Raw genomic sequence first — 13,580 nt, 5'->3', positions numbered from 1 at the left:
ACTGTGCCCAGCCTGGTTCATCATTCTGTAAAAGGAATTCTTTTACAGAATTAATTTTTTAGCCTAGGAATTCTTTCATCTAGGCTGGAGTGCAGTGGTGTGATCTTGGCTCACTGCAAGCTCTGCTTCTGAGGTTCATGCCGTTCTCCTGCCTCAGCCTCCTGAGTAGCTGGGACTATAGGCGGCCACCACCATGCCAGGCTAATTTTTTGCATTTTTAGTAGAGACGAGGTTTCATCGTGTTAGCCAGGATGATCTCCATCTCCTGACCTCGTGATCCGCCCACCTCAGCCTCCCAAAGTGCTGGGATTACAGGCATGAGCTACTGTGCCTGGCCAGGAATTCTTTTTCTAAGGGGTTCGTTTAAGTGCCTGATAAATACAACATAAACAAAATTGCCTTTGAATTTGATTAATAGCTCTTAGGCATTACAATCTCTACCAACTGTTAAAATAGTTCTAGTTTGTTTTTATGCTTCATTATATGATCTTTAATTACTTCACAGTTAATGTAGATGATAATGAAGTGGATGTGTTAGTTATATCCTGGGTTGTCAGAAATGAAGGCTTAACTCAAAGAGATGGCATAAGTGTGTAAATCATCTTCCCTAGTGCTTCTCTGTCTTCTGGGTAAAGAAGAATTTACCATGACTGGCCCAAGAATAGCATACCTTTCTATTAGGAAGGTTTGCTTCCATGTGGCAATTTTACAAAACTGAGTTCCAGGTGTCAGCTCACTCTTGAGAACCAGGCCATCCATACAAGTTCCCTGGTAGCTAGTTAACTCACGCTTGCTTCTATGAAGCCTCTGAAGAGCATAGGACATTACTTCCTTCTTAGTCCCTTTCAACACATAGGAGACCGTAACCTCCTTTAAATTTGCTTCATGCACTGGTCTACAAAAGGAACTTTGTTGCTAGAGAATTTGTTAAGATATCTTGCATCTGTCGTCCCAGCTACTCAGGGAGGCTGAGGCAGGAGGACTGCTTGAGCCCAGAAGGTCAAGGCTGCAGTAAGCCCTGTTCTCTCTCCTGCAGTTAGTATTAATGTTCTTTGAAGTTATGGAATTTGTTTTTTGCTTTTTTTTTTTTTTTTTTTCCTGCATAATGCTTAGCTTGATGCTGTGTACGCAGAGTATTTTCGAAGGTTTGGATCCTAAGTAGAACCTTTCTGTAGGCCCTTTCTGTTGAGGGTCACTGATCTACAGAGGAAACTTCAGTGATGGATATATAAAAAGCAACTTTTAACCTTTTTTTTTTTTTTTTTTAAACTCATCTACCTTATAAATTGAGAGCAAAAGCTATAAAATTATCCTTATTTTTTAAAGAGGTGAGGTCTCGCCATGTGGCCCAGGCTGGTCTCAAACTCCTGGGCTCAAGCAGTCTGCCCGCGTTGATCTTCCAGAGTGCTAGGATTACAGGTGTGAGCCACCATGCCTGGCCATGCAAATTCATTTTTAAAACTTCCCAGACTGTTTATTAAATTCCCAGTTTCCATTTGGCAATTTATAAATAATAGCACTTCATTCACAGCAGAACTAAAGGTCCTGTTTTAAAATAAGTGTAGTTGTAGGTCGTGACAGAAAGAAACCAAACATACCAGGTACTGCCCCATCTGATAAGTGATTAATCCCCTGCAGTTATCTTTCCATTTTACATTATGAGTGTCCTACTTCTTTCCTTTTCCTTCTCTGCTCTGACTTCCTCTCTCCTCCGTTTGATGAATCCTCTTCCTTTTTTTGTGCCTTACTAAATTTAACATTTTTTTTTTCTTATTGTTTCTCTTGTTTGATTTAGATTTCCTTCCTCTTGCTTTTATTTTGCAACAGTTGTAACTTGCACAGTTGGGGGTACTCCTTGAACATGGAAGTCTTCCTCTCCCTCCTGCCCCTTTCTCTAGTGCATGTTTTTCTTTAGAATTATTTTTTCAGGTTAGAACAGCATAGGAGGTGTTTCTAAAACCATTTTTGTGAGAAAGCTACTGAAACATAACAGGAAATAAAGAACTAAAATTTATTTGTAAGTGAATAACTGTGAGAGGAAGCATGAGACTATGGTAATGGAAGAGGAGTAATTGGGGTGTGTTAATGGTGGATCCTCATGGTACCTAATTTCCTTATGGTTTTAAGGAGTACTCATTCTAGTACTCATTTAAGGAGTCCACATTTACCTTTAACAAAATTTTACACAAAATGGCATTACTCACTGTCTTGTAAGAGCTCCCAGTAATTATTAAACAACATAGTTGTTTATACTTTGTTAAACTTAAGTGGGTATAAGCAATACCCTGGGTAACTTGTTGAAAATACCCCATCCTCTTGACATTAGTGTTCAGTAGATCTTGAGTGGGCCATTTTAAAACTGACTTTAAAAGATGCACCCCAGGTAATTTTGATGCAGGTCATCAACAAACCACAATTGGAATAACATTGCCCTACGGGATACAAAGTCCAAAGTTTTTGGTATGGCTTAGGATCTTGCCCCTTCTTCCTCTCTAGCCTCATTTTCCATGAGTCTACACCACCCATCCTATGCTTCAGAAATGCTAAGTCACTTGAGTTCTAACATGTCGTTCTCACATCTCTATACCCTTGTATGGTTTCGCCATGTTGGCCAGACTGGTCTTGAACTCCTGGCCTCAGGTGATCTGCCTGCCTCAGCATCCCGAAGTGCTGGGATTACAGGCGTGCAAAAACTCTTATACACAGTTATGTTCTCTGATAAAATGCCATTTCTGCCCCTGACCCTTTAACTTCTATGCTTAAGAATCCAGTTGTTGGCAGGGTGCAGTGACTCACACCTATAGTCCCAGCACTTTGGGAGGCCGAGGCCAGAGGATTGCCTGAGTTTAGGAGTTCAAGATCAGGCCAAGGCAACCTGGTGAAATCCCATCTCTACAAAAAAGTACAAAGGATTAGCCAGGCGTGGTTGTGCATGCCTGTAGTCCCAGCTGCTTGGGAGGCTGAGACAGGAGAATTGCCTGAGCCTGGGAGGTCCAGGCTTCAGTGAGATGTGTTAGTGCCACTACACTCCAGCCTGGGTGACCCCATCATTAAAAAAAAAAATGAGAATCCAGTTGCTTCGGGCAAAAAAAATTGGCTTGGCTTTCAAGGTCCCACTGTAGTTCTCTTCGAGTCAATCTCATGACATTGTCACAAATACACACCTTGTCTTTTGCCCTTTATAATTGCCCTATATGTAATGTCTTTAACCAAATTTTAAAGCCCTAATCTAAGCTCAACCTTCTTGATAATCACTGTTTTGTTTTACGATGAAGATATTGAATAGTAAACCAAAGTATCTCCTGAGAGGAAGGTTAATAGGGGAAATAGGCTTGAATAAATAACTTCATGGAAAATTTAGCAGGAATAATATTGTTTCATACTAAAGAATACTGAAATAGATAGCTTCATTATGCGTAGTGGAGCTTACTATATACAGGTTTTAACCTGTAATAATTGGGCACAATTATTTACTGTTATTGGTAAAATGAAAACAACCAGTGTATAAGAAGGAGTAGATCATTCTTCCATTATTCTGTTTTTCATGAATAAACTACATGTAAATGAGTTTAAAATATTAGTTAAATCATTGTTAGCTGTATTCTGTGATTTTTCTGTAATAAATATGGTTTCAAAATAATAGATTAAACTAAGCCTTCTTATCAGCTGAGTCTTAACCTTTCCTCATAGTTTTCCTAGTTGGATGATTGCTAGACATCACTACTCTATCTTCAAAACAGAATCCACCTCTTCCCCCAACTTGCTTCTCACTAGTCTTAGTCGATGTTATCACCGCCACTTACTAAAACCAGAAATCTAGGCATTATCCTTAATTACTCTTTTCTTTGCCCCCCTCCTCCCATTTAGTTTTTCGTTAAGTTCTTTTGACTTTACTGCAGAAAAATATCCTGAGTTTGGCACATTACTTCATTTCATCTCAGGGAGAGACAATATTATACAATAGTTAAGAACCTGGGTAGTAGTGGTAACTGTCTTAAGTTTGAATTCTGGCTCTGCAGCCAGGACAAACTATGTACCTTCTCAGTTTCATCAGTAAATGGCTTAATAGTACCTACTTTATAGGGTTATTATAAGGGTTAAATGAATTAATACATGTACTACACTTGGAATAATGCCTTATCCATATTTATTCAATAAGTATTAGCTATCATCATCATCATCGTCTTTATCTCCGTTGTTCATCTCTATCAACTTAGTTGAGGTCTTTATCATTTCTCAACAGGACCATTGCAGTAGTCGTCTTGGTCTCGTCTAGTTCTTTTCATCCTTACGGTCTTTTCACCAAAAGCAATTTGCGTGATCTTTTTAAAAAGCATTAATGCCATTATACCAAGACCCTGTTTATATATAAAGAAGGGACTTAGAATAAAACCCTAACAGTTTACTAAGCTTACTAGGTCATAGATGCTCTATTCCCTGTCTGCCTCTCGACTTCAGATTCTACTACTCTTTTACTAGGTCTCTGGGCTCCAACTATAATAAAGTCTTTCCTTGCATTGAATACACATGGCTTATTCCTACCTTAGTCTTTGGTGGTTTTCTCTGCTCATTCTTCCCTAGATTTCTATAGCTGACTCTCCTTCATTCTTCATGCCAATAGATGAAGGATTCACTAGGAAAGGGACTTTATCTCACTTGTTTCACTGCTTTATTCTTGGTTCCTAGAATAGGGCCTGGCCTGTGGTAACTACTCAGTAAATATTTGTTGAATGAATAAAAGTTGTGGAGTTTTTTTGTGTCGTTTTGTTTTGTTTTGTTTTAGCATACCCTTCTCAAGCTCATGTATGCACATGGTAGCTGCTAAAAGCACCTCTTTGGAAGGGAGTTTGTCCTTTATTATACTGATTTTTTTGTGTGTAGATTTTGGCCATGCTAGCTCTTTAGAGACCTTTCAAAAAATGTGCATCATATTTAACTATATGTGTGTGTTTGTATGTTAGGTATTCATTTGGCAGATATTTAATGATACCTGCTATAAGCCAGGCACCATTCCAAGTATTGTAGATACAGAAGGCAACCAAAGTCCTTGCTCTCCTCTGGAGCATTCCTTCTAGTGGAAGAAGAGAGATGGTGGGACAGATGGTGATCGGTGCTATGAAGAAAAATAAAACCAAATGAGACTGGAAGTATCAAGGAAGGTGGACTCTTGGTAGAATGGTCATTTAAGCAGACTTGAATGAGTGAGCCATGCTGCTGTCTGGAGGAGAGAGTTCCAGTCAAAGGATCTGGCATTGAAAATGCTGGATGTTTGGAGCAAGTCTTTGTTCCAAGGATCAGCAAGCAGTACAGTGTTGCTGGAAGTGGGAGGAGGGAAAGGGGAAGGTGGTAAGAGAGGTCCCTGAAGGTTAGGATTGGACAGGCCATTGTCAGTCTATGAATGACTTTGGATTTTATTCTATCTTCAGTACATCTGTGCTTTGGGGAGTAAACTTTATTTGTAGTAGGGTACATTTGCTCTTTCAGGACATAGTTTCCCTTATGTATAATGGAGCACGGAATTTAAGTGAAACCTCAGTATATTCCCCCCAAAGTACCTAATACTATAATCATAGAATAATTTAATAGGATTTGTTATAGTATGCATTATAGTTTCCTTAGGTCTATTTGGATACCATTAAGGAAGAGCATTATGTTAGAAGCTATCTATTTTTAAATCCACTTTTTTTTTTGATGATTTATAAGTTTTTTTCTTTCATTTTTCTTCCCTTTGATTGGAAGGACAGTTGACTGTTAGATTATTTTCTGATGTCATTGTTTCTAGTAGAGGCATTATGTTTGGAAAATTTGGGTTTAGACTTGTGATTCATTTGGCGATATATAGCAATTATAATACAAATGATTTTTAGAATGGGTAGGGTGTGGATCAAGGAATTGGCAAGCAAGAATGCATTTCCCTACTAGATTTGTTGACCTAAGATGGTGCCAAGCCTATAAGCAAGTGTCTGGGGGCACCTCATTTGATGTGTATGGTTAATGGAAATTATGCTGTATTGGGGAATTGGAGAATAAGATTCATCAGCGTCAGCATTTAGAGAATGGAGAGTGTGTTCTAGATGGTGAATTCTTTAAGAAATGTTGTAGGACCTAAGTCCTTTTTGGAAAGTCTCCGAGTAAGTTACCTAAGTTTTTTTTTCTTTGAGATGGAGTTTCATTCATTGCTCAGGCTGGAGAGCAATGGCACGATCTTGGCTCACTGCAACCTCTGCCTCCTGGCTTTAAGCAATTCTCCTGCCTCGGCCTCCCAGGTCGCTGGTCTTACAGGCGCCCACCACCATGCCTGGCTAATTTTTCTAGAGACAGGGTTTTACCTTCTTGGCCATGCTAGTCTCGAACTCCTGACCTCAGGTGATCCATTCTCCCCGGCCTCCCAAAGTGCTGGGATTACAGGCGTGAGCCACTGCACCCAGCCAGTTTGTTTGTTTGTTTGTTTGTTTTTTTAACTAGTCCACATAGGGACAAATTGAAAATAGGACATAATTGGCAAAAGTAACATAAGTGGTTAATGTTCAATAGATACTTCAACTTTCTGTTAATTTTATGTTTCTCTGTCATTGCTGCTGTTGTTCTCTAGTGATATTTTCCTTAAGTCTGCAGTAGTAGTCTAGATAAAAACAAAACTATAAATGAAAAATTTTAAAGGGATTTTTAAAACCCAAATAGCTTGTTTGAATAGTAGGAAAAAACTCAGTTTCAAACACACTAGCTTTGGATGCAGTCTGTACAGTCATGTGTCGTTTAATGATGAAGAGACTTTCTGAGAAATGCTTCATTAAGCAATTTCATTGTTGTGCCAGCATAATAAATCGCACTTACACAAACCTAGGTGGTATATAGTCTACTCCACACCTAGGCTATAGAGTATAGCCTATTACTCCTAGGTTACAACCTTTCAGCATGTTACTGTACTGAGCACTATAGACAATTGCAATACAATGGTGTCTAAACTTAGAAAAGATACAGTAAAAATACTTATGGGACCACCATTGTATAAATAGTCTGTCATTGATCTAAACATCATTATGAGCACACGACTGTGGTTCTCTTTGGCTCCGTTGTAATTTAAATTATTTCTTTATTTTGAACTATTTTATATTTATCTTATAATGTTGTTTTCCTGTTGTTTTATTTTTCCCAGTATGGCATTTTCTTACGGGAAGTTACAGTCTGTTCTCAGAAGTCCAGGATTTAAACCTTTTTTAAAATCATTTTTAAAAATTTGAACTCTTGGTTTAAATGATATCTAATATGGAAGCCCTATCTGTAAGATGCCTGAAATTGGAGGTGTTTGAAACAGTGGACCTGGAGTGCTGTCCTCTAAGCCCTTCTCCAAGAACGGAGCTTGCCACCCTTTCTGATTAGCTTTCCTCATTTATAAAATGGGAATGATACAATACCTACCTATCACAATGGTTCGTGGAGGGCTATGACTAATGTTCTCTCTCTGTTCTCTTTGATTGTAACTTCCTCTTAGTGTGTGTCATGTTCATACATCACAGATTTTCCTGATGATGAGTCATCTAAATATTCTATCATGTGACCACATTTTTACTATGGAGAATATAGTCACCATAAACCCAGTGCCTTGCATATTATTGCCTAAAATACTCATTAAAGTTACTAAAGCTGCTATCTCTGCCAATAGTGACATAATGGTATCTGTTGGACAACAGTGCTGCAGGCCCAGTTGTTTTAAATGTACTTAAGAAATATAAAATGTAACTAAGAATAAGTATCACTATCTCAACACAGAATTCCTCCTAAGATATTTTCTGGGTTATTCCAGTGTGTTTAGTTTCAAAGATTAGGGAGTAAAAGCAAGTATGTTCCAGATTATGTTACTTATTAACCCTCTTTATGAAAACTGGCTATTACTGCTCCTTGGTGTTCTCAAACTAGCAACTATTTGAGTAATTAAGTCATCTGGTCAGATGAGGTTTTTATTTTCTTTTTTTTTTTGGAGACAGAATCTCTCTCAGTTGCCCAGGCTGGAGTGCAGTGGCGTGATCTCAGCTCACTGCGAGCTCCACCTCCCGGGTTCACCCTATTCTCCTGCCTCAGCCTCCCAAGTAGCTGGGACTACAGGTGCCTGCCACCACACCTGGCTAATTTTTTTGTATTTTTAGTAGAGACAGGGTTTCACCGTGTTAGCCAAGATGGTCTCGATCCCCTGACCTCGTGATCCGCCCGCCTCAGCCTCCCAAAGTGCTGGGATTACAGGCGTGGGCTGCTACACCCGGCCGAGGTTTTTCTTTTCACTGACATTTTATGTTTTTCATCGGTAGATGGCTTAATGAACTCTGATACCAAGTTTCTATTGAGATTGACCTATCAATTATGTAGTAATGAATAAAATCTTACAAATAATAGTTATAAATTATAAAAACCAAATCTTTTTAAGAGTCAGATTTATGAATTGGGAAATTGGTAGATCTATTTTTCACTTGCCAGGGTAGAATGACCTGGTTTATATATGATTTCAGTGATAAAAGATTAAGAAATGGAAATTATCAGTTTCTATTAGAGATATATTTATTAGAGATATTGGTTAGCTGTTGTTCTTCCCAGTATTAGGAAAATTAGAAAATTATTTCCCTTAAGTAATTAAAGGAGATATGATCTGATTTTCAGCATCTGAAAACTACGTTCAGTTTAATTTTGCAACATTATTTGACCCTTTCTGCAAAAGTTTGTATAGTGAAATAAGATTGAAAATTTAACTTCATGATACCTTGTCAGATAATTAGATTCTTTATGTTGTCTTCTAATCTTTAAGGATCCCAGATATAATTTTGTGGATTGCTTCTTTGACGATATCAGTCCATGTGTGCTGCTGCAATAAAATTCCCGAGACTGGGTAATATATAAAGAACAGAAATTAATTTTCTTATTGTTCTGGAGGCTGGGAAGTGCAAGATTAAAGCACTGACATTTGGTGTCTGGTGAGGGCTTGTTGCTGGCTTCCTCCACAGGGAGGCACGAGATGTGCTCTCACATAGCGGAGAGTAGAAGAACAAGGTAACCCACTGCTTCATGAAATCTCTTTTATAAAATCCTTAATACCTTTAATAAAGAAGGAGCCTTTATGGCCTAAAGGCCCCATCCCTTAATACTATCACATTGGCAACACTTGAATTTTGGAAGGGACGCATTAATACCCTGGCATATGTATATCAAGCTCGTAAAAATTAGGCGTATCTTTTTTAATGGAATGCCCATGCACTATATAATCTTGGAGGAATTGCTTAAACCAGCTGACAGGCTATATTCCAAATATTGCCTAGATCTACCATAACAAAATTCGTGTTTTAGAAATGTGAGTCAAGAGTATTTAATGTAACATATGGTGATGACATTCATTTGTGTCCCTGGGACAGAAGTTGAAGGAAAAGGGATTGTGGTCAAATAACTTAAGAATATGCTGGGTTTTTTTCCAGAAATAACATTTTATCAGATCTTAGTAACTATGATGTTAAGAAACATAAAATACCTACCATAACTTTGTGAACCAGGGGTTATAATCTGCTAACTTGAAAAAAAAAAAAAAAAAAAAAAATTTAATTTGTTTCAAGTTCATACTAACATGCCTGCCTGAGTTTAATTTTAATTTTGGAATATGCTGACTGGTTAAGCAAAGCTAATGTTTATTTGAAGATTTCCCAGGGCCTTTAATGTTGTAATATTTATATTCATCAGATTAATCAGTTATTGATCTTACATTGTTTTATGTAATTTTTCTTCCCATCTTCCCTTGCAAAATAATGTGCAAGTTCCATGTCAGATACCACACTATTTTATTTTATTTTATTATTTTATTTTATTATTTTATTTTATTTATGTTATGTTATGTTATGTTATGTTATGTTATGTTATGTTATGTTATGTTATGTTATTTTTTGAGACGGAGTTTCACTCGTTGCCCAGACGGGAGTGCAGTGGCATGTTCTCGGCTCACTGCAACCTCTGCCTCCCAGGGTCAAGTGAGTCTCCTGGCTCAGCCTCCCAAGTAGCTGGGATTACAGGCATGCACCACCACGCCCGTCCAATTTTGTATTTTTAGTAGAGATGGTGTTTTGCCATGTTGGCCAGGCTGGTTTCGAACCCCTGACCACAGGTGATCCACCCGCCTTGGCCTCCCAAAGTGCTGCGATTATAGGCGCGAGCCACTGCGCCTGGTCACACTATTTTATTAATGGGAAGAAGGAAAATAATTTCTTCTTTCGAGGTACTTATATTTTAAAAGTCACCACATACAGGATTTGGACCTGGATTTAGAAGTTTTCAATTTTGTTTCCTTCTTGAGTTTTGTTGGAACTGATGAGGAAGTAAGGTAGAGAAAGAAGACAAATGGGATAGAAAGTGAGGGTAGGAAGGTAGAATAGAAACAAAACTAGATTAAGATTTTTGTTTTGTCAAATTTTCTCTTAAATACTTGTTGGACTCAGGTTTTGTGGGATACCTATTGATATCTAAACAGATTTTTACAGAATAAACAGGACAATAACTTCTTCCATTAAAGTCTTCTGAAATGGCTTCCTTTTGGTGTTTGGGTGTCCTAGGATCTAGTAGTGGAGAGAACTGTACTACTCTTATGTCCTCTGCTGATTGAAAGGAGTGCTCTGTTAATTTTTTTAGTAATGTTGTGATTCTGGTCATAATTTGATACTGTTGGCTTTTCTTTTACAGTTTCCTAAAAGAATTGAAACTTTATTCTTTGTTTCTACTCACTTGTCAACACTGTCTGCATTAATGACTTAAGATTTTCTTTTAGAACGTAATTTCTAGTTTTGAAGGTTTGACTCCAGAGGCTTATAATATATCAGAGCATATATGGCATAATTTTTCAAGTTAAACCTGTAACTTACTATTCATTCTACACAAATGTCTGTATTTCAGATGGAGCAGCTATCGGATGAAGAAATTGATCATGGTGCTGAAGAAGACAGTGACAAGGAAGATCAGGACCTGGACAAAATGTTTGGAGCCTGGCTTGGAGAACTAGACAAACTCACTCAGGTTGGACGTAATGCTTGAAAAACTGGTTGAGGATTTGAAGTCATCATTGTGTTAAAAGTTTAATATGCAGAACAGGATATGGATATAAGTTAAATTTTAAAATATTGCCAGAAAGGAAGAAATGTTCGAAGTATTGACAAGTAAATGAAGTCATTCTAGAACAGAAGATGTTAAGAATCTATAGTTATTTTAAGGATGTTAAAAAAAAAAATACTTGTGAGGGAGGCTCTGTTCATCTAGAGGGATTGCTTAATATATGTTTCATAAATATGGGATAATTAGCTAAAAACTTTTAAAGCCTGAAATTCAAAAGTCTAAATTTTAGCAAACCCTATTACCTTATTAAATTTGAATACATTTTCAACATAAGTAATTTCCTTCCACGTAAATATTTTCTTTTTTTCTCGAGATAGAGTCTCACTTTGTCACCCAGGCTGGAGTGCAGTGGCGCGATCTTGGCTCACTGCAAGCTCCGCCTCCTGGGTTCACTTCATTCTCCTGCCTCAGCCTCCCGAGTGGCTGGGACTACAGGTGCCACCATGCCTGGCTAATTTTTTGTATTTTTTAGTAGAGATGGAGTTTCACCATGTTAGCCAGGAGGGTCTCGATCTCCTGACCTTGTGATCCGCCTGCCTTGTCCTCCCAAAGTGCTGGGATTACAGGCATGAGCCACCGTGCCTGGCCCCATGTAAATATTTTCTGCGACATGATTGCAGAATACTGACAAAACCTAATTCTAGGCTGCATTTTAAAGCAGTGGCAAAATCTTTTCATTTTGCTTTATTCGATCTTGGGTTTTTAAAAATGGTAACTTTGTCCTCTAAATCAGCACACTTTTTAGAATAAGAGGGTACTATTGTTATTGCCCCAGTAATACATTATATTCAGTATATGAAGATGGTTATGTTTATTAAATAAATTTGACTTCATGGCAATGAGAACATTAGAACAAAACATATTTACTCATAAATAATGTCTTTGGGAAGAACATTTGTGTAAAATTGCATAAGTATGAGATTCCTTAACTGAAGGAAAAGTAAGGTGGTCAAGGTGGAAGCTTAAAGTACTAGCAGCTTATTTTTGTAGCAATCTAGAATTCAAAGTGATAAACTCTTAATGTAATTCTTGCTAGATGATTTTGAAAGGCAGACATCTTTGTGACCATAATCTGTTTATACTGTATTTGGGGGGAATTTTTTTTTTTTTTGAGACGGCGTCTCACTCCTGTCACCCAGGCTGGAGTGCAGTGGTGAGATACCGGCTCAATGCAACCACCACCTCCCGGGTTCAAGCAATTCTCCTGTCTCAGCCTCCCGGGTAGCTGGGATTACAGGCATGCGCCACCATTCCCAGCTGATTTTGTATTTTTATTAGAGATGGTTTCACCATGTTAGCCAAGCTGATCTCGAACTCCTGACCTCAGGTGATCCACCCACCTCGGCCTCTCAAACTGTTGGGATTACAGGCGTGCTGGCCAGGGTAGAATGTTTTCAACTCCTACTAGGATTTCATAGATATCATTCCCTTCATCTCTAATCAGAAGAAGTGACATTTTTTGTCAGAGATGTCTTATATCTGTAATTGCCAAATTCTTTCTGTTTAATTCTTAATTTATAAAAAGTGTGATTTTGGCATAGAGATTATCGCTAGGCTATGCAGTTCTGTGCTGGGAGAGAGAGGAAGCAAAGAAGAGCAAATAGAAAATGATATTGCATGGAGAAAGTATGCAAGGGCCAGCTGACATGTGCGGTGTTCTTGACCATGTGGTTTTATTGTCCATGCTTGGAACGAGGGGCCCAAAAGAGAAAAGGCAGGTAGCTATTGGTCCAGCTGCTCTCGGTGGAGTAGGAACTACATGATGCTCCCCTGAAAGCAGTGTTTCTACTGGTTTGGTACCTTGTACTTTCCCCTGTATTTTAAGTTGCCTGACATAAAAGTGTGAAGAGCCACTAGTGATGTGACTGTTCTTTTCATTATATAAATCTGTCTTTAGAGAGAAAAAAAGATTAAAACCATTGCATAGTGTGACTCACTACTGTGTTGCTTTATAACACTTGGGACGTTTTCAAGAAATGTTTGACTTATGAAGTTTATGGCTAAAACCTCAAGTTTCTTATTTGTGTCATTACTTTAGTTCATTACAGTGTTATCTGTACACCTATATCACGTATTCAGTGGTATGGTATTTTCAACTTAGAATTAAAACAAGTTTAAGTTTTAAAGTTTTTAGGTAGTTGGTCAGTGTTCTAAAATAGTTTGTAAAATTTTGAATGTATGTACATTTTTCTGGAAGAGGGTTCATAGCTTTTATAAAATTCTCAGCAACCCCTTTAAAAAGGTTAAAAGAGTTCATGCCTGGGCAACAGAGCATGACCTTGTCTCAAAAAAAATAAAAAGATAACATTATAACCCAATGGAATATCCAGCATTCTTTTAAAATTTGAAGATTATTCAGTACTTACTTTAGATAGAAATTAAAGTTTTAAAACACGAATCCTTATATTTTGTGAATCTATTAAACAAACAATAGCTACTGACCTTTTCTC

General features: G+C 37.8%; 1 protein-coding gene across 4 annotated transcripts in view; it reads left to right on the top strand.

Moving 5' to 3' along the window:
• Positions 1 to 13,580, top strand: part of RAPH1 (Ras association (RalGDS/AF-6) and pleckstrin homology domains 1) — a 102,288-nt gene that overhangs the window by 32,462 nt on the left and 56,246 nt on the right. For all 4 annotated transcript variants that reach the window (XM_038001685.2, XM_007965914.3, XM_007965918.3 and 1 more), the window contains exon 2: positions 10,915 to 11,034. In XM_038001685.2, coding sequence (XP_037857613.2) covers positions 10,915 to 11,034 — 120 coding nt within the window. The remainder of the gene's footprint in view (positions 1 to 10,914; positions 11,035 to 13,580) is intronic.

The sequence above is a fragment of the Chlorocebus sabaeus genome, chromosome 10 (genome assembly GCF_047675955.1).
Source record: "Chlorocebus sabaeus isolate Y175 chromosome 10, mChlSab1.0.hap1, whole genome shotgun sequence".
In the NCBI taxonomy this organism is placed as follows: Eukaryota; Metazoa; Chordata; class Mammalia; order Primates; family Cercopithecidae; genus Chlorocebus; species Chlorocebus sabaeus.
The sequence above is the reverse complement of the archived record's forward strand: the minus strand, read 5'-3'. Positions and strand labels throughout refer to the sequence as shown.